Genomic DNA, 22,131 nt, shown 5'->3' on the forward strand with positions numbered 1-22,131 from the left:
AAATTGACACGTGCATGTACGTGTGTGTTTCATCTGCTCGTCTCTCTGTGCCACACAGGCTGGATGACAAGAGGGTTCGCTCTGCATGCGTCTGTGTGCATTGGTTCTTTAGTGGAATGAACGGAGAGAGTGGGCCCTCATGTCATTCATCCTCTTTGTGGAGGCCGGGCTACCAGTGAGTGGAGTACCGAGGGTTTTAGCAGTTAGCTTTGTGAGGCAGCATACGCTAACATGAAGAAGGTTGATGGTTTCTGAGGCGAATGCCACAGCTGACAGCCGCAGTGTGGGAATATTTTGCTTTTAAACAGAATGAACATGGTGAGCACATGAACACAGATGACCGACAGAGACAGTTTTCTCAGCTGGGAAAAAAATACCGATGTAGGTGCCTCGGGCAGCAGAGCCTTCGTCCCCACAGTCAACGCTTACTGAGACGTTTGGTCTGCAAATATAAACAAAACAGTGCAAAATGGTGCGCGCTCACAACTAGTGTCGCTGGCTGCATTGCAAAAACATACATGCAGGCAACTTCTGTGTCAAGCTAATGTCTCACACAGGTACACCATGCACTATACATGAGTACCATCTAGTGGTTCAAACGTGAAGTACACTTCACATGACAAATAATGAAAAAATGGTCTTAAAAAATGTTGTAGATAAAATCGATTATCAACGATAATTTGTAGCACAATTACCGACCAGCAAACTTTATTGTGACAGGCCTAATTAGAATGAACAAATCCATGAAATAAACTATAAATAAAATAAAAATGAATAAATGGCTAGAATTTATGTGTGTGTGTTTGTACAAATAAAATGTGAAACTATAAAATTTTGTTTGCATTTCCGGAAGATTTGTTTGTGAATCTTACTTTTGATTGTGTTTCCACGTCACTCTTATGGGCGGGGCCTCCTTTGACCGATCTTTTTATTTGTCGGTCTCGAATGCTGGGCTGAGAACTACCGCCCTCACGAGATAACTGGAAATTGTTCACTCATCTTGTCAGGGAGGAGGCCCCACCCGCAAGAGTGAGGCTGAAACGCAATCAAAATGCAAACAAAATGTATAGTTTCATGAGTACAATTTTCTGGAAGCCCCCGAGGGGGACATGGAGAAAGAAAAATGATGGGTAAAAAAAAAAAAAAGACGTATTTTTGCGAGAGAACGCAAAAGTACGTGAAGCTACGGGACACACTTCCAGTCATAGCTTGCCTCCACATTGCAGAAATCTGGTGGAAATGCATCATTTAATTTCCATCTTCATCATTTCCGCTTCCCTTACTGCACAAATGTAGAGCTATAAAGTGAAACAGTAACTATAGCAACAAGTAGTTTTGTGTCATTCGGCTTGTCTTTTGAAAATAAAATGGAAAGAAAAACATCCAGTCTAAGCTAGTTTTGCTGGAAGCACATATGTTTGAGTACTGTATCTTGTTATCTCGCAGAAAAAATTCAGAGCTCTCGAAAAATATTTTATTTTTTTTTTGCCCGTCATTTTTTCCCCTCTATGTCCCCTCCGTGGCTCCGTACAATTCAAAATTATTATTATTATTTTTATTTTTGGATAAAATGGCACAAATTTCTTTTCATATACAGTAGTTGGTGTCGGCCGCATGGTGGCCTAGTGGTTAGCATGTTGGCCACACAGTCAGGAGATCAGCAAGATCTGGGTTCCAATCTCCGTTGGGCATCTCTGTGTTGAGTTTGCATGTTCTCCCTGTGAAATGTGGGCGTATCACCTTCTATCGATCAGGTTTGATAGGGTATTTTATCATTTTATTCACTACAAACCTCAGTAAACTCATTTAATCTTATAATGAGACACACACACACACGCACACACACACACACACACACACACACACACATTCTCATGCTCTGAACACAAGTTCCTCCTATGAGCCTAACGAGTGGTGATTAGTGGGTCTCAGCTGGGCGGGGTTAGGATGCGTAACATCACTCTGCGCTGTGGACTCTGCTAATTCACTTCTCTTTATCTAATTACCCAGGGTGTACACATGCGCGCACACACACACACGTACACACATGCACACACATGCACATATCAGTAATACTCCACACACACACACACACACACACACACAGACACACAGTGCATATATCATTCCTGCAGACATGCAACGTGAGCTCATTATTCCTGAGGTATTATTTTGTATATTTATCTCTATACCTGTCCAAGAACAGTCATTATCCTCAAATGACCCAGGTTGATGACTACACCATGAAAAAAAAAAAAAACACAAGACAAGCATCTTTTCTACTCATCCAAAGCCAAGGTTGCATGCTGTCAATCTTTTTTTTGTGCTAAATATAAGTACTTCATCACCGTCCCACCTTGACATTTGATGTGTATTTCATTAAGTGCATGTGGTGAAAAAAAAGCTACAAATAGCCAGTTTACAGCACACCATAAGCCCACACAAAGATTTACGTCATATTTACTCGAACCTCGCTGTTGATTTTCTGTTCTACTGTCATTCCGTCGCTTCACTTTTGCATCTCAGACGTGACTCAGACTATCATTAGATGGCTAGAATGAGAATCCGCATGACTCACACTGTGGAAAAAATATGGGCCATTTTTGTGTCAAAATTAGTACTCTTCATGCTCATGTTTTATGATGATTTTTGTGAATAAAACACTGTCTGCGCTTGTGTTTTCAATGTGTGTGTGTGTGTGTGTGTGTGTGTGTGAGTGTAATTGAATGTGTAGTTATTCCTGGCATAGAGACAGTCTGTGACTCAGAGATAATGGTTCTCTGTAGAGCGAATGTGTGCATGTGCATGTCTACCGCTGCAGTATATCCTGCTAACGTGTGTATGTTAAATAAACGACAAGTTGACCGTGCGGCACGTGCGTCACAGTACATCCCAGCTTTTTGCGGGGTTACTTTAAGGTACACCAGTGGATGGTGAGAAAAACAGGAGTGATTCATCCGCTCGTGAAATGTCTTTATTTGACACAAACTTGCATCTCAGCACATACTACTGTGGTGTGTTCAATAGCCGCCCAACAAAGTCCGAAATCTCAATGCTTGACAAATAAGCATTATCCGTGATGCATAAGGACATAAACATGTAACAATTGTGGGGGGGTTTGTTATATGCTGTACAGTTTACCTGTATTACCACATATGTATACATTATTACCAGTTTAGGACAATCGGCATATTTGCAGGCCTGCGAATATATGAATATCGTGAATATGCATGTCTCCACTGCAGCAAGCTTGTTTTGCATCTCTGCTTTGTAAATTGGTAATCCGTATCGTTGTTGTCAATACGGTGACAATGTTGTTCGGACCAGCCCTTTTACAGGTCAAAAGTCCCCCCAGATTATTTTAATCTAACAGCGGTTAAAGTCTCAAAAGACAGCGTACATTGTAATTCAAGCAGGAGTAGATACAACCAGTTGTAATGCCAGCACTGGAGAGAGGGATTAGAGGCCAATGAAGGTTTGGCGCAGTCCAATCGATCTCCGAACAGGAACCCTGTTCTGCTGTCTTTTAAAACCTCTGTTATAGAGGTGGAACAAAAAAACCACAGAGTATAACTGTGCAACTGGTACAACTGTGGTGTGTTCAAGGGTCGCCGAACAAAGTCAACGCTTGACAAAAAAAAGCATTGTGCGTGATGCATAAAAACATAAGCATGTAACAGTTGCGGGGGTGGTATTAACAGTGGTACATGTATGCTGTACATTTTCCCTGCATTATTATGTATTCATAAATTATCACAGACTTATGGTGAATTAAGTGTGTTCTCTGTGAAAAAACCCTAGGCTGTTTTCAAAGAAAAATAAATTAATTCATCTTTTTTTTCACCAAAAACCTGCAAATTTGCAGGGATCCATGGTATTTCAATTGAGTCAATATGCTGGTGTGCTTGGACGAACATACTCACGCACCCACATCCGCCTGTGTCCCCACACCTTCAGGATGACTTTCAGTAGTTGTCGTTTCTTTTTTAGGTTGAATTTAAAAGAGGTTTGTCTGTTGGACTAAAGAAAGCAATAATCAGTGTGCAGTAAAGATTGGAAACCCATAAAAATACACCCACTTGCATGTTGCAGTTGTGGCTCCTGACCTTTATCTACAGCGAACTTCCACGACATCGGCGGGCATCCTGAAGCCCCGGTAACATTGGCATGAGACAGATGCCCTTTATTGTTTGACTTCCCTGATTTTGACTGCTCAGAGGAAGTCCGACATAGCGCGCCAAAGACGGGGCACTCTCTATTTCTACACCATGAATCTCGAGGTTTTTAATCATTCTTATTTAGAAGTGAGGCCAAACTTTGTAGGTGCTCGCCTGCCTCTTCTTTGTTGGTGCTCACTGCGGCTGTTTCTTCCGGTTGGCGGACTGGGTGATCGAAACTAGGAATTGAAAAAAAAAAAAAATGAACGATCCCGGGAGAATCGGAATGTTGGTCCCGGTTCCCATTGAAGCTTGTATCTTACAGTATAAGAGGACACGTCATTCTAGCAGTCCACAATCTTGTGTATGGAGACAGGTACGTATATGAACGGGAGCGATGGTGGTGCTCCTCTCTCATCCCTTTTATTATTTTCTCTCTCATCCATTTGTAGTGATTGTTTTTTTTTTTAAAGTGCATCCAAAGGAACATGCCAAAGGAAAAGATGAGGAGATGAAAGAAAAAGGGATTCAAAATGGTGCAAAAACTCACACACACACAAACATTAAGTTTCTTCTGAGGTGTGAGGGCGATGGTTTCATCTGGCTCATCCCGCTGTTGCCATGACAGCAGGTTGTGTTGGCATGCACTGGATTTGGCACTGCCCTCACCTCTGGCATCACAACCTCCTGCTGTGTGTGTGTGTGTGTGTGTGTGTGTTTACCAAAGTGTGAAAACATAGCCTTTTCTCTACTGCATGTACACCACAAAACATACAGTATCTATATGTCCACAATATGCTCATTTGATGCAAGCATTTAATGCGGTACATCTGATATTACACATCCAACACAGCTACTTATTTTTCCACTCGAGGATGACCACATATCCAGTTACTGGTACGCCTCCACCATTTAAAGAACTCTATTAGAACATCTGCATACAAAGGTGTATCTTTGTAAAAGGTAATATGTTAATTATCTGCCTCATGTTGAGACTGTGAATTTGTGCGGCTGTTTATTTATTGAAGTCCTCTACTGTGTGTTCAATAGTGTGTTTTATGTGCACTTATGTGTGTTTTTGTGTCCATGTGAACATCCATGTCTCTGTGTGTGTGTGTGTGTGTGTGTGTGTGTGTGTGTGTGTGTGTGTGTGTATATTTTGTCAGCAAGAGTCCAGTTCCTCTCCCTGGCCAGACGGTGCTCTCACCACTGGACAGATGGCCAACACCCTCCTTCTCTTCATCCCCATCTCTTCATCTAGCACTCTTTCTATCCTTCCATCACTAATTTCCTCTCCCACTGTACCCCATCACCGCAGTCCCTCGTTCCCCACCTCCCAGCATCCCTGCTTCCCATCACACCACTCCATAATGAAATATTCTGAAATAGATGTGCCGTAGTTAGACCGTGCAGTGATTTAGCTTCTCGTGTTGGGTTTTGCTTACACTCTGATAGACATATCTAAAATACTTCTTGACTTAGAGACGTGAAATGGCCTCCGTATTGGGTGGGGTGGAAACCTCAGTATCAATTAATAAATCAGCCAGTGGTTAATATAGATCCCATTGTTGTCCTTGAATCTCAAATCCTCATCTCACCAAGACGTTTGGGAGATCTTCCACAGAGCTGCCAACTCTTCCGGATTCTGCAGGAGACTCCCGGAAATTGCTCAAGTGAAATGAAATGTCTCTGGAATGTTTTTGTGTGGTTATAAAATACGAACTTTGAAAGGATGATGAGGAGGTGGTTGGTCAAAAATTCTCTTCATAGGAAACAAACGGGTTACTGTCTGCAAACTTCTTCTCAACATACAGACGTCTCTCTCACACCGCTCTCCCTCCCGTTTCCTTGCCTTCTTCTCGCTCACCCAGTCACCTGTCAGGACTCAGCCTGTAGAGGAACACGGCCTCACAGACAGTCGGAAATGACAGATTACTTAAGGCAGTGTCCACACAAACATGGATGTTTTCAAAAAGGTGCATTTCCATACAAGTGGAGTTAAACAATAAAAATAAAATGTCTTGTTTGTCAACATGAAAACACATTCACGAGCTCTCATGCACATGTAGTCCAATCAGAAGCCTGAAAAAGCAACCACAGCTGACTTGGTCGCTCATGAAAACAACCCTGTTCAGAAGAGTATAAGAGAACACGACGTCTCGGGTTGCAAACACCAAATGTTGGCAGCTCTGTTTCCAGCTTTGTGGGAACACTTTGGGAAAAGGCCATTTTCTGTTTTCCAGCATTATGCATCCCAAAGTCCATAAATGTGACTTAAATGAGACTTAAATCGATCTCTGGTTAGTCTCTACCCCATAGTTAACTTAGATTTTTTAACCTGTGATCTTCCTGAGCCATTTTGGACAATTGTATGCTTCCAACTTTGTGGGGACGGTCTTGGAGAAGATCCTTTTCTGTTCCAGCATGCTTGCGCCCCAATGCACAAAAGCAAAGTCTATGACTGCTTATAAATAATTCATTTTCATACGATTTGTGGTCTGCTATCCCAATACAGGCAGGGTGCCTTTTTCTCCAGCATTAACTCAATCTAGCACAGCCGCCTTGCAAATAATTCCCTTTTCTTTTTGTCCTTTTTTTTTACATCAAGAAAAAGGTAGATTTTTTTGTCTCTCCTCCCTGTGTCATCAGTGTCGGTCCTACTGGAATCTCAGCGTTTATAATGTGATAATAAGGTGTGAAAATGGAGACACAATAGAGCAGAGTGCATTGGGCCGACACAACCCTCCGCTGGTCGCCTCTCACATGGCTACACACACACACGCACACACGCAGGCGTTAACACTCTATGTCACGTGTTGAGTGCCATGCAAATATGTTATTTGTAATTCGGTCAGCTTGCACAAATCGTAGGAAGCCGTACGGTAGAGCGGTGAAAGTAGAATTTATTTATACCTCTCAACGCAAACCAATTCAAAATGACACAGCCGAAATTAAAGCAAATGACGCGTCAACGTGCCAGACAGGAAAGGGAATGACAGAATTTAGGAGGAGAGGTTAATTTTGAAAAGACAAACGGCACAATTTGTGGAATGTTCGAACCTGTATTACCTCTATTACAGAAGAGCCAGACTTTTTGTGGGGTTACATTGCCGGAACACCAACAAATGGCGATACGCCAAAAAATGTCTATCCCCATCAAACCCTCCAGCCGGCTTGACGTTGACATTCTTGCCCAATTTGGGATCAACATTTGCAATAAGAATGTGGATCAGATTCACAGTGAAGAAGTTATATGTATGTTTCATGTTTGCAACTATGCTCAAGGGCCGCTGAACAAAGTGGGAAATCTCAACGCTTGATGAAAGAACATCACGGGTATAAAGACATCAACATATAAAAATTGTGGGCTTTTTTTTAGATTCATTTCATCCCAGCCATATTCCTAAGACAACCCCTTTAATAAACAATTTTCACTGGTCTTTCAAGGCACACACAATATTGTGTTCTATGGCTATTTAAACATGGAACCTACCAAAAGAAATATTTTATCAGAAAAAAAAGGTTGTCTCTACCTTTTTCCGTTCTTTAGTAGTCAGCACTAGAACATAGGTAAGTTTCAGGAATCAAAAGATACATTTCAAGCATAACTTTCACTTTGATACAAATATTTTTTGTGATGGCGTAAGTATCTAAACTCTCTAACTATACCACAACATAAACAACACAAAAGTTGTTTTTTAACATCAAAATAACAATTTATTTACAAATATAACACCTTGAGCTAGTTAGCCATGAGCTAGAACTGAATTATGTGTGTAGATGTGTGTACACGTGCGTGTGTGCGTGCGTGCATGCGTTAAAATTTTCCCTACAATGCGTAACCTTTTGCATGCTACACTACTCCACGCTCTCCCACTTCCTCTTCCTGTCATGCGTTTCCTCTCCTGGTCCCTGCCAGCTGTTATCAAATGCACTTCTGCCACCTAGTGGCAGTTTTTATGGCATTAAAGTTGCTCTGAAGCATAATACATTGTGGGGGAGTTGCATCATCACCTCCGTCAGCCTCTCGCGCAAAAAAACGTAAAAGACAGATAAATACATTGTCGGAATTGGGCATTTGGGTTTACAAAAACATAAAACTACGTCTTTAGTATTGAATGAGTTAACAGTGGTACATTTTCCCTGTATTATCAAGTATTTATACATTATTACCCGCTTAGGATGAATAAGATGTGCTTTTTCTCTTTAGTTTGTAAAAAAAAAACTAAAAAACATTTTTTTTTACCAAAAAGAATCGCGAATATGCAAAGCTCCACTGTAGCCTGCTTGTTTTGCTGTCCGAAAAAAGGAAATGCATCTTTTTTGCTGTTTATCTGTAATCACTATCGTAGTTGTCAATACGGATGATAATGTAGTTCGAACTGGCCCTTTTACAGGTCGAAATTCCCCCCAGACTATTTTATTGTAACAACTGTTTAGAAAGGAGTCTAGAAGTCTGAAGGACAGCGGACAATGTAATTCACATGTGTCAAACTCGTGCCCTGGAGGGCCGAGACGCTGCAGGTTTTCTCTCCAACCAGTTTCTTCAGCAGGTGATTTAATTGATGAGCTCCTTCCCTCAAACTGAAGGTGTTGATCATTAAAATCACCTGCTTTAGTGGCTGGCTGGAAAGAAAACCTGCAGTGTCTCGGCCCTCCATGGCACCAGTTTGACACTCCTGATGTAATTCAAACTGGAGTAGATGCAATGTCAGCGCTGGAGAGCGCGATTAGTGGCCGACGACGGTTTAGCCAAGTCACGTCGATCTCCGAAGAGGAACCCGGTTCTGCTTTCTGTTAAAACATCTGTTTTAGAGGTGGTACAATGGATGTAAACTTGTTAGAATGTTAGGCACCAGCCCGCCAGAGATAAAAAAAGGGGCATATCTAGAAACTACGTGTGTAGAAAAACAAGAGGATGCATCTTTTCCAAGTGAAAGGTCCTCTGAATGTGTTATGTCTCTGTGGTCGATAAGCACGTTGCTGTACTCGGTCTAAAACGGGGTGGAAAATGTTCCAGTCCTAACAATGTGTATTATCTATCCTCAGAAGTACCAGCTTCTGACAAAGCGACCAAGCTTAAAGTGAGCCAAGGAGCTGCGACTGAGGACGGAGATCAAGAAGAACATGGCGACCGTGAAGACGACGAGCTCGATGATGACTCCATCTTCACGTGCGACAACTGTCAGCAGGACTTTGACTGTCTGGCCGAGCTCACCGAACACAGAACCAACCACTGTCCAGCAGGTTAGATTTGTTTTTTATTCCGTCCATCAAACCAGTGAATAAAGTGTCAGGTGTGACTCTCATATTTACAATACTTATTGCACCTGCACTTTTTTCACATCTTTGTACCTCAAGGTTTAGTGAAACATTTTCAATGTATGGATCAAAAAAGGTCCAACAACACTATCATGTTTCCCCCCTCAACTGGGATTTTGCAGATAGTACACCTAATTTAGTACTTGAATAGCCCCAGTTATAGCACACACACACATATACACACATGAGTTGTTATTAGTACTGCTGTAATTAATGGAGGGACTGAAAGGAACGCGGCGGGGGCATCTGGTTCCTACAGATTAATCCAAATGCTCACTTAACAAGCCAACACACACTTAAGCGTACATCCATGCACACACTTCTCACAGGCTGCAAGGCAGTCTGCTGCCTCCAAGCGCCTGAGAGTGTGTGTTTACTTTGATATAAGGATGAAGAAATGTGAAGGTGGGGGGAGGGCTTTGTTTAAACTGGTAAAGATGGCGTTTTTACAGAGAGTGTGTTATAAAGTAAGACCCCTCAGCAACCTCGTATTCACCTGCTGCTTCAACAACCAGTCCTAGGAGATAGAAGCATGTGTTGCGCATTCAACCAAGGAAGATAGTCGGATGCTTTGCTTTTCCAAATGTTTATGTCATAATAAGCAATAGAAAGTGTGTGTGTGTGTTTCGGGGGGGTATGGATTTCAATATTCCACTTTTGTAAGTATGGTAACCTGAATGCATTACTAATTTGAAGATCCTTCGTTCATCACCGCTAATTGTTTCCAGACCCGACCGTGATTTCGCCGAAGTTTGATTTTTTATTTATAAATCGGATATTTTCATAGTTAGAGCATAGAAACCCTGTTTATGACTTTCTGAATATGGTTTTTAACATTATTAGAGCCCTCTAGACATGAAGTAACGCCCATAGTGGCACCTTTACATTTGTACTACCAAGCCATTTAAGACATAAATAAGACTTGTGCTCGTGTGTGTTGCTGTAAATGTATTCCGGTGCTATGGGAGCTGAGCGGTGGGCGGATAGGAAGTGATGTCGGGGGTTCACAGTTGAGTTTGGGCTCGGCGTGGGCTGAGGCCGCAACAGTAGCTTGTGTTTTTGTAAGGGATTTTTAGGAGGGATTATTGTGCCTGTGCCTGCGAGATGATTCAAACCTGCAATAAAAGCCTCCAGCAATCAAGTCTGGCGCTTGTGTGTTTCACCGAACATTACAGTAACGTTACTGACACCTTGTGACCAGTGTAGAATACTACATAGCTTCACAGCATCTTTTAATGAGTTTTCTGAATGCCTTATATTCGATTTTTAGTGCATTTAGTCATTTTATACATGAAAATGATTAATAGAATTTTGAAATATTTGAAGCGCAAGGTGGTGAGTGATTGCTGTATACTACAGGTCACCCCTCTTTGTCGACCAACTCAAGTCTTATTACTAAAAAGTCTGTTGACATACACGGTGGACAGCCTTCGTTTACATTCACATTGAGACCCAAAGGTGTCGTTTCTATGAAAACGTCATCGTTATCGCCGAGCAACGTGAAGTGAAGTGGCTCAGACCCCTTGGTAGAAGGGGCAGAAGAGTGGCAAGGGGCAACAGGAAAATAACTGCCACTCTACTTCAAAGTGTCGGAACAGCACCCAAGGTCGGACGTCGTTCCTTCATCCCTCGTTCCGCACCAGTCGCGTGCGGGCACGTACAACTCAGCGCCTTTTACTTGCGCTCTCACATGAGGAACAGTTATAAAGCATTCAAATGTGCACACCGTGACTTCCCGTTCCGTGCAGTCGAAGCTTCAAAATAAAAGCATGGCAGTTTAGATTGGGGAGGGCTGTTCGGCCACCACAAAAAAGATTTGCGCGTGTACGAAAGCATGGTCAACGTGCTCAAAGCTATTTTCGGTTGTGTCGACAACTGCTTGTGGCGATGTGAGCCAGCCAATCTGATGGGTGTCGATTTACAGGTTCTGCTGCGTGCTCCTAGTAAGATGACAAAGGTCTCGCTGTAGCATTTGGGACCAAAGTAAACATTATCACCATACCCGTTAGTATTTGCTTTTGAAAATAAGGGAAACGCAAGGTCTTTCCGCCAGAGTTATCAAGATTTTTTATTGCCTTTTTCTTTGCTGATTCACACAAAGCCGAAATTCTGTGAAATTCTATTCCGGGTATTTTCCAAAGCCTGCTGCTAGAATCGCAGCGCCACACATGTGCTATATGCAGTGTCTCTGTCAGAGCCTCGGATGTGGCCTATGATTTTCAGCACAGGAGTCTGGGGAAGGCGACGTGTTGCTGAGCGAGAGAGCGCAGCGAGGGCAAGAGGATGAACAGGAGAAAGGAAAGAAATAAAAATGATGAAACATCTCCCCGGAGAAAAAGTGGTTGAGATTACAGAGTAATCCCACAGCTCAGCAGGATGTGTGCTCGCATGTGGTGGTTTGCGTATATGTACGGTATGTGGGTCCATCTGTGTGGTGTGTTGTTGTGTGCGTGTGAAGCTGTCCATGTTGCTGTGGGGCCATTGCAGTCTGGTTATTGTTGTGGAGAAGCCTAAATTAAAAGGCTAAAGGATGCTTTTAAGTTACCTCGTTCATGCTCCTGGGAAGTCAGTGTCGTGGGACGTCTGGAATACATGCACACACACACCCACTGCGCCTTCTAGGGATAAACACAATACCCAAATTTAAAAAGGTTCTCTTCCTCCTTAGTGGCATCCATATTTACTTCAGATTACAATGTGGCGCATGCACAATGTCTTCTTCTTATGTGGGTCATGACCAGTTTACAGATTCTTATACAGTCGTCCCTCACTACACTGCAGTTTGAACATTGCACCCTCACTCTGTTGCGTTTTCAAACGTTAATTAATTCATTAATAATTCCAAAATCTATTTACAAAATGTATTTATTCTTGGCCTAAATTAAGCATTTTCAAGCACGAAAGCAAGAAATGGCTAAATGAACTAAAGTACAAATACAAGGCAGAAGAAGCATTGGAATAGTGAGTGTGGTATTCTACATTGCCCACTGGGTGCCAGTAATTGTTTGGTGAGACAAGTACCAGACGTGCTCATCACAACAGGTATTTATTCCGGGTTTAAATGATCTATTATAACAACAACATGTGCAGTAACCCACGACGAGCTGAAACTCAACTCTGAACCTCCGACGTCACTTCCTGTCCTCCACAGATCTGTTCGACCGCCACATAAATGTGATCCCTTGGGAACACATTTATTGTGACACACACAAGCAGGAGTTTTATTTACGTCTTAAATTACTCTTATTATGTCTACTATATTGGGTAATACGAGTTTAAAGCCATTTAAAGCTGCCGTTACAATACATTGATGAGACAATAGCCTCTGCAGGAAGTATACTGTACAGAAAAACAAACAAAAAACAAGGAACTATATTGGGTAATGCAAATGTCAAGATGACTATTTGGGTGTTATGTCATGTCTAGAGGGTTCTAATAATGTTAAAAACCACATTTAGAAGTCCATAGTCAGGTTTTCAATGCCATAACTACAAAATATTAATTTACTAATACTGAATCCTACTTTGCGGAAATTCACTTTCGGTCGGGCTCGGGGCCAATTAACCACCAAAAACGAGGGATGACTCTCATGGCTTTTTTGAGTGGATGCTGTGGTGTCAGCTCAGAATTCCCAGCCAAAATAAGCATAGTTGTACCAGTTAATAGATGGAGAGAGAAGATGTAGCTGGTAGACGACACAGTAGATCCGATTTCGGATCAACATTTGCAATAAGGGTGACTATTCATCAACTATGGTGCATTCAAAGCCTGCCAAACAAAGGGCGAAGTTTCAAAGACATAAATGTACACATTGTGGGCTTTTTTAACAGTGGTACCACGATGCCTTATGTTTTACCTGTATTATCACCTGCTTATAAAATATTACCGACTTTGGGTGAAAGAGATGTTTTTCAAACAGGCTATGTTCAGATAAAAAATATCTTAGGACCATAAATCTGCAGAATTGCGGTGCTGGAGATCCACTGTATATTGTTATTGAGTTACAGGTATGCTATAATACTATAAATGCTATAAAACCAACAGAAAACATTGATGTCCTCCCATTTTGCATCAGGTTTTGCTAATTAGTGGTCTTATTGTGGCGAGGAAATGACGTTACGGCATACCTTGTATACTCTCGCGGCGAATGAGTCCCGGGTTAGCATGGAGCTACAGCTATAACACTGAATGGGTCCCAGGTGCCGCCGTGAAGCACCAAGTAATTCAGTGGCACTCTAGCAGAAGGCCTATAAAGAGGCACCATTAATTTGAGAACAAATTGGACAAACACACTCGTACACACACTGTGGCGCAGATAAATGTGTGTACACCCAATCAGGCATGCACGTGACCCCGAACAGAGCATCGGGTTAATGTACTGTATTGTGCTTGAGCCTGGCTGGGCTGTTTGTTGGTGTGCAGCTTAAAAGATGGCTAATTCAAAAAATCGCTCTTGCTGTTTTCATCGCTGTGACTTCTAAACGAACACCATGTTCTAAAGCTACATGTGTGTGCTGCTTTTTGCGCTTTCCAATGTGGGCCTACGTCCTTTGGGTGTGCTGTGCGTGCAAGAGAAAGCGAGAGCAAGAGAGTGTGAGTCGCGGGATTGTCGATGGGTCTCGGTAGGAGTCAGAATGTGGAGCATCGGCTCCCAGAGGAGAGGAGGAACGGGGAAAAAAAACCTCCCACAGATCAAATGGAGAACATTTTCTGGCCCTTCTGTGCTGCAGCGCACGCTCACATTAACCTAACCTTAATCTAACCTGAACGGAACCTCATGTCTTTATGGTCAGATTGAACGATTTCAACACTTCATTTTGAAGGGAAGTGGGTGCCCTTAAATTGAATGTGTAAGGTGGCCATAACATGCCAAATTGGTGTCAGCTTGATATCTATACAGCATCAAATATTAACATATTTTGCATTTGAAAGATGCCTGTAGAGGCCCCTTCCATGTGTTTTCACTCACTGGTTATTTAAGGTAAGCTCAGCCTGAAATGATCCATATAGTCCTTACAGTACTTTTATCCCTGCGGTTGTCTTGCAGCCTTTTTTACCTTCTTAAGATATTGTCTCAGGCTAGTCTGGAGGATAACCTCCTCCTCTACTCCCAGATCTCCTTGAGAACTCCTAACAGCGCACAGAATCTATTACCCCTCCAGCATTCATTAGCATTCAATAATCTTCATCATTAATGATGATCGTGACAGTCGATCGTTTGAGACCAAAAGAGCATCCGATTTCGGTGGGCGAGTCTCCTGAGTTTTTTATGTTCATTTTCACTTCCATGTTGATGGCTTTCCTTTTCTTTGGCTCATTGCTGCTCGGGAGACATACCGACATACAAAAACAACGACAAAAGAAAAAGTTCACTAAAGAGCGATGTGATCCTCCTTTGGTGTGGCAGAGCAGGTACGCGCTGCATTCTTATGCTGCGCGCTGAGCGTATTTTTGCGCTGGTGTGCGTTGTGACTCGTTCTCAAGCGAGCAAAATTATGTTTTTAACTAATTTATGAGAGTAACACCGAACACTGTGAACCGAGGGCCACTTGGAGCACTTGGAACATGGAAACCAATAATGGATCATTTTCAAAAGCACACAAACACCAAATGGTTCTTGTGCAAGACCCCCCTTTTTTTTTATATACCGTACACGCACAAATACAGTGTCCCAGCTCCCATAAGAAGTGTTTGCTTTGCTCTGACACAACAATGTGAGTAATGTCTGTACGAGAGAAGGCGTGAGTGGAAATGAGTTAAACATTGTCCCTGTCTGTCAAAGCAGGAGGGCCCAAACTGGTGTTGTCAGTGACAAATAGCAAGTCGTTAACCCAGCTAGTTGCATCTTAGATGGTGTGTGTTGAACAGGGACAGCATATGTGTGTGTGTGTGTGTGTGTGTGTGTGTGTGTTTGTATCTGTCAGCTGCATATTCAGTAACTTCCGAAGCTATTTGTGAAGTCTTTGTTAATTGAGCATATCCAAGTGTGCGCTGTTTTTGCTGCTTACTTTTTTGGAAATTGTCGGGCAGCTTAAAAATCAAAGGCAAAGTAGAGGAAGAAAGTATAAGAGGGGAGACAGGTGACCAGGAAGGGAGAGGAGGGGGCAACCACAGGGAGGAAAAACATGGTGGAAATGGAGAGCATTGTGAGGAGAGCAGGGCTGTTAGTGCAGGGGCCCTTGGGTGACTGGTTCGTCCCCTGCGGGGCATCTCCCCTCTGCTAAGCCCCTACCGTCTGTTGCAACCCGCTGCCTCTCTCTCTCACACACACACACACACACACACACACGACACACACACTCTGAAACACAAGCACGCACCTCGCTGTGTCTGTCGACAGGATAGCAGCTGAGTCCTGTGAGGCCAAGACTCTTATTAAAACCACAGATCACTTTCTACTAGAAGGAAATGTAGGAGGGGCTTGATGTGAAACAAAATTACAGACAGCCTCCTGCACTCTGGCATGACACTTTCTCTGCGTGTGTGCGTGCGTGTGTGTGTGTGTGTGTGTGTGTGTGTGTTGTCCAGTAGCTGCATGTGACTGACAAAATAAATGTTATGCCTTTTTTTCTAGTCACGCCTCCTTTTTCAGTGTCTTTTTGTTATTTTCCCAGTTGGCTTGCATGCTCTTCGCCTTCCCCCCACTGCATTGCCCTCCATGCTCCAAGTGTGTGTGTGTGTGTGCGCGCGCGCGCGCGTGTGTGTGGGTACCCGGGGGTGGCCTGAAGATTCCTGTGCTAAGCCCTTGGCATACATACAAGTGCGCACACACAGTAACGGCGCGCAGACACAGCTGGCTGCTGCTCAGGTTTTCCAGGGAGAGAGAAGGAGCGCGGCACCAGAGGAGAAGAGAGAGAGCGGTGGAAGACGCAGAAGAAGAAGGCGAGGGGAGGGGGGTGGTCATAGCATGCTGTGAGGGAGAAGGGTTGTTGTGGAGTCATTTTTCATCACAGGGTTCATTTTTCACCGCACTTCTTCCACTGACTTCATCGCTCTATTTCTCTTTATCTGTCCTCTCCTCCTGCTCCCCTCCCTTGATCCCGCTTTGTCTCTGTTTATCTTCCCTTTTTCCTGTCACCCCCTCCCGGCCATTCCCTTTCTCTCTTGCACCCAAACTCTTTCCATCCTCCGTCTCTCGCCATCTCCCTCTCTTTCAGCCTAGTTTCTCCTTTATGAAATATGGATGGCAGCAGTTTTGGGTGCGCTGAGAGGTTTGCAGTTTCCGGGGGCTGGGGGGGAGAAACGAGAGGGAGGTAGCTGGCGTCTCAGCAGACGTGCCTTGTGCATGCACCTAAACACCTCGCTGAGCAATCTGTCAACATGTCAGCAACACATGTTTGGTAAAAAAAGAGAGAGCGTTTGGAAGGAGAGAGGAGAGCGTGAAAAAGATCTCTCCTCCTCCAGTGGGAGTAATGGCTCCCACCAGGGCTCTGGAAATGCTTTGAATTCAGCAGATTTCTATTGCGGGGTTCTCCCCCGGGGGCATCTTTTTACAATGCCTGCATCTCAGAAATTTGAGCCCGAGGACCCCTAGGGGCGTCCTTTCATAATGCCTGAAAATGTAGGGTTATATTGTGCGCTCTTCCCCATGAGGCTTTTATTAATACCTGTATTCACTGCCGCTGGAAATTACACAGGCGGCGCTGCAGGGGCCCGCACTCGCTCCAGGAAGGGAGAAAGACTCTGTGGGGACATTTTCTCTCTTCTTTCTCTCCCCTTCCTCACCTCTTCCTCTGCTACTTCAGCTCTCTTTTCTTTCTTCTTACTTAATGCAATAGCGAAACGAAGAATTTGCCAAAGGACACAAGAAATGTGTGTGTGTGTGTGTGTGTGTGTGTGTGTGTGTGTGTGTGTGTGTGTGTGTGTTGGCACCAGCTCGCCCCCTTGTATTCAGCCCCACTTTGCTCAGAGGAAAAGAAGCACTCAATTAAAAATGTAACTTCCCCTCTTGTTTCCCTCTCATCTTGCCTTTCTTACTCAGTGTCCTTGTGTGCCTTGTGTGTAGATCTAGCTGAGGGTAAATATTTGTGCCTGCACGTGGATGTAGACAGCTAATCGCTAATGTCAGTGGTCCAGCGCTGTGTGTGTGTGTGTGTGTGTGTGTGTGTGTGTGTGTGTGTGTGTGTGAACGACAGTACGTCAGCTCCTGTTTCCAAACATTCATTAGTATTTTTCAGCCAAAGGGTTTTGCAGCTTTTCTATGTTTTCTGTCTCTGGGTTTGTGTTTATTGATCAAATATTTACACAGTCAGATTAAGGAGATATACATTTACATATCTTTGAATAAATAAATTGCCTGCTCTCCGCAGCCAGATTTTCTGTTTAGTTTTCAGATTTGTGTGTTTTGCTCGCACTGTTCCAGTCGTGACGGAACACTTGACGAGATACGACATTTGAGGGAGGAATTGCTTTGAGTCTGTTGTGTCTTTCATACTGTTGTGTTATCATTAGAGATGTCTGGGTCGATTTTTGCATTTTTTTTGTTGATCGGAGATCAGCCCACACGATTTTTAAGGCAGCCTCCGTAAAGTGCTTTGGTTTTGCAACAAGCCGGAAAGTAAGGCCATGTCAGCCATGTGGAAATACGTCTCCATTGTAAAGCCACTTGCAATGTCTACAAAATGACAATTGTGTGGTACTAGCAGAGCTGCATGCAATACCGCACAATTAATCCGTCATCTGAGGACCAAGGCCACGGACAGAAAGGCTGCTATGGCATAGCAACAATTTCTGGACAAATATCCAAAAGAAAGCGAAAAGGAAAAGCGTATCACTGAAAAGATAATCAAATTGATTGCGTCTGACAACCAGCCCATCTCCGTCGTGGATTGTTGGGTTTTATATGGATCCACGCTACACCGCTGACCTTTTATCACAGAAAATAGCACACGCAAAAACACACAATGTTAAAACACAACCCCATGTCATTACTATCATTACATTTTTCAGAAATATTCAAGTGAGACAGTTTTTTTTATATATAAAAATGTGTTATTGTCTTTACTTTCATTTTCAGTTCCATAATCTAGAATGTGCCCTGCGATTGGCTGGTGACCAGTCCAGGGAGTACCCCGCCTACCGCCCAAAGTCAGCTTGGATAGGCTCCAGTATACCCCCAGTATACCCCCCCCCGGGGGGGGGGGGGGGGTGCTGATGGGGATGTCATACAACTTCATGTCAAAAAATCCAAACTATCCTTTTAGACAGGCTCATTCGGTTTCATTGTCATTTGTTCTGTTTATTGTTCTGACCGTGGACCGTAAGAGTTTGTAACTATTGTTTGTAAATGAAAGATGTTTTCAAAGGTGCTTATATACACAAAAAACACAAACGCACAAACACTGTTGTTTTTGCTCCCAACTTTTTTTTTCTATGTACACAAAAGGCCTATTTTTTTTCTATTTTTCATAAATCTGTCTAAATCTGTTAGTAATCATTGTATGATAAAACATTCGGAGTGGCCTTTTACTGTGGCCAGCCTAAGACACACCTGTGGAATAATCATGCTGTGTAATCGGTATCTTCGTACTCCACACCTGTGACATGGATGGGTTACCTCGGCAAAGGACATTTGTGAACATTTTTTGAGAGAAATAGGCCTTTTGTGTCTTTGAGGTCAGCTTGTGAAAGATGGGAGCGAAAACAAAAGTGTTTAGAACTTTGTTGAGTGAATTCATATGTTGGTTATTAATAACCCAAATAACTCCAATCAAAACATTGGTGGCTGTCTGCTAAACTGCAAAATGGAATGTGAAGAAGCCGCCAGATGAAGACCGGGACTTCTTTGTGATCTTGCCCGCTCCTTTTCACTGTGCGCCACTTCTTAGCCTCACGCCGTGCGCAGCCTCACACTTGTTGTTACCACCTGTAGCAGCAGGTGTCACCAAATCAACCAGAAATTGCATTTTAAGGACATATTCCACTTTTTTGTCTGAAAATACAGGGCACACTAGTATCAGCATCAGTTTCATGTGTTCTTGTTTTTAATATTGTTTTGGGAACATCATATAGATGTTGTATGTCTGGATTCATGGCTATACGTCTGCGTGTTTTATGTCTCCGTCAGTGTGTTTGAAAGGGCCGGGATAAAGTTGTCATGGGGCCATGAGGGGCCTCTGTATGTGTGTGTGTAGGGGGTGTCTGGATAATGAGGAACAGGCCATTCTCTTGGATTCCTGCACCCCTGCCAACAACCAAGACCCCCAGAACCTCAAACCCCCGTCATCCCCCACCAACCCACCCCGCTGACACCTGGGACTTTTTTTTCCTCCTTTTTTCTTCTCCCTCCCGGCTTCTTTTTTTCCTCTCCCTCTCAAGTGGAACACATGTCCCCCCCATATTATACATTCTTTCTTTCTACCTTCCTCCCCATTCTTTGCTCACGTCCTTCATCCCTCATACTCATCTTTGGGTCACGAGTCACATGTCATTCTCCTCTCCGTCTCCACCAAGCACTTTGGCCCCATGTGTCTGCATCCTTTCCTCCCTGCCTGTAGCTCCCTGCTGGGTTCTCAAACCCAGAACTGACCACATCCCCTCCACTCACCCCTTGACTCCCTTCCCCCCTTTGGCCTCCCTCCGTTCTCTCCCAATCTCCTCTGTTCCCCACTGAGCTGGCCCCAAAGCTCTGATCCTTTCCTTCATGCCCCAAAGCCCCCCCACCGTGCCCTCCCAAGACACACACACACACACACGCACACCCTGTGGCAACTGGCCCCAAAGCAGCCCCTGTTTGTCTCCCCCCCTCTGTTTTTTCACCCCCCCCAATCTCTCTTCACCTCTGTCGCCCATACCCAGTTTGAGGCATTACATTTGTTATGCCCTTGATTTCAGTTCTATCAAAACTCCTATAATTCTGCACATGTTGCCACTTTTTTGGAAAGGCATTTAAATGTCCGTGTAGCCAGGCCTCTCTATATCCATGTTTTTATGGCGGTACAGACAGAGTAAAAGGTACGCCCGAATTCAGAACTTAGGTTCTTCCAACCCATAAAAAAAACATCGACTTTGTTTTCAGTCTCTTTATTCCCAGTTTCCTTTGGACAGACTGCAGGGTTTTTATATGTTGACATAGTTTTCCATTCAGGATGCTCTGGTTCTCAGTCTTTTATGCACTAAAGTTTGTCTACCTTGTGCTTATGCACACTCGGGATTCAGCATTCACGGCCCTGCAAATTTAACGATTTTTGGTCCAAAAATAATTTTTTAATATATTTTTTTCTCTCGAAAATAAGCCACTTTTCCGCAGAAAACACATCTCATTTTACCGATTTACAACACAAAGATCTTTTCTTTTTTTGTTTTTTCTTTTGCTTTAGTGAATTCCTGCAAATGCGCAATTCAGCGTTCACGGCAAATTTGTGAATTTTTGCTCAATTTTTTTTTTGTTCTGCAGAAAACACATCTCATTCACCATAAGTCCATCCATCCATCCATTTTATATGCCGCTTATCCTCATTAGGGTCGCAGGGGTATGCTGGAACCTATCACCATATGTCCGTAGTACTTATAAATGTCTATATAAATACACGATACTACAATTAAAATGTACAGCATACACATACCACTGTTAAATATACTCCCAGTTTTGACACATTCATGTTTTTATATTCACTGATGATGTTTTTCATCAAGTGTTGAAATGGTCCACTTTTTTGGTGGTCCTTGAACCCGCCATAGTTGCTGTGAGATGCAAAAGTTAACCTTGTACTGTATATAAGTTCTACCAGTGGTGTGCAGTCAGGGTAAAGCCTTCTCTGCTAGCCTAACCACCACCCGAAGCGCTGACCTACACTTCAAACTTAAATGGAAGTGTTTGTTCCATTAAATTACACTATTAAATTAAATTATATTATATTCCCAACAGTCTATTATCTTCATTTTGCAGTGTGTTTTGTGGCTGCAGTGCTTCCATTAGTGTACGTATAACATTTATAACATTTAACAAGATTTTTTGTCCAATCAGATTTCTGCTTCTATGTGTTGCCATATCAATCTGCAACCTATGTAATCTGCCCAGGATTCTAACCCTTGACATCAAACTCCCTGACATCCTGGCGAGGTCGCTGCCACATAGAGAGTAGCAATGGCGCTGTTTTTTTTTTTTAGCTAATCAGACTTCCGATTCGACTCAAAGCCAGCTTGCAAGCCCCCAGTTCTGATTGGTTGAGCACAGCAAAACTGTTCTGCACGATAAATTATACCCACTATGGCTGACTGAGGCGAAATCTCTGGTAAGTAGATGTATTTTACTTAAAAGGTCATATTTTCACCACGTTAATAGATACATTTGGATTGTGAACTGCCTCAGCTGATGTTGTAGCTTAGATGTTAGGAGTTGTCTGAGGGGGCCGTGTGTCAAAAATAGATTACGGGCACATCAATTACTCACGTCTTTACGTCAGAAAGTAACCCCCACGAAAAGCGGGGCTCTACTCTGCTCCTGTTCATTTGCTGCAATGGCATACATTTTGCAATGAATCTGTCAAGGGTACATTTTCTGCTGGCGTCAAAATAGGCGAGGCAAGACAAGTTCTTTTGAGAATAATGAGGTACAATTTAATAAAACTTGCACGCGAGGAGACAAATCAATCCAACCTGAACATACGGCATGAACATTTTGAAGAAAATGTCTAACTTCTACCAAGTATAA

The 22,131-nt window shown here is 43.2% G+C and overlaps 1 protein-coding gene across 2 annotated transcripts in view; it reads left to right on the top strand.

Annotated features, from left to right (window-relative positions):
- Positions 1-22,131, top strand: part of znf423 (zinc finger protein 423) — a 169,530-nt gene that overhangs the window by 33,751 nt on the left and 113,648 nt on the right. For both annotated transcript variants that reach the window (XM_054775407.1, XM_054775408.1), the window contains exon 3: positions 9,207-9,404. In XM_054775407.1, coding sequence (XP_054631382.1) covers positions 9,207-9,404 — 198 coding nt within the window. The remainder of the gene's footprint in view (positions 1-9,206; positions 9,405-22,131) is intronic.

Source organism: Dunckerocampus dactyliophorus, chromosome 5 (genome assembly GCF_027744805.1).
Source record: "Dunckerocampus dactyliophorus isolate RoL2022-P2 chromosome 5, RoL_Ddac_1.1, whole genome shotgun sequence".
Taxonomy (NCBI): domain Eukaryota; kingdom Metazoa; phylum Chordata; class Actinopteri; order Syngnathiformes; family Syngnathidae; genus Dunckerocampus; species Dunckerocampus dactyliophorus.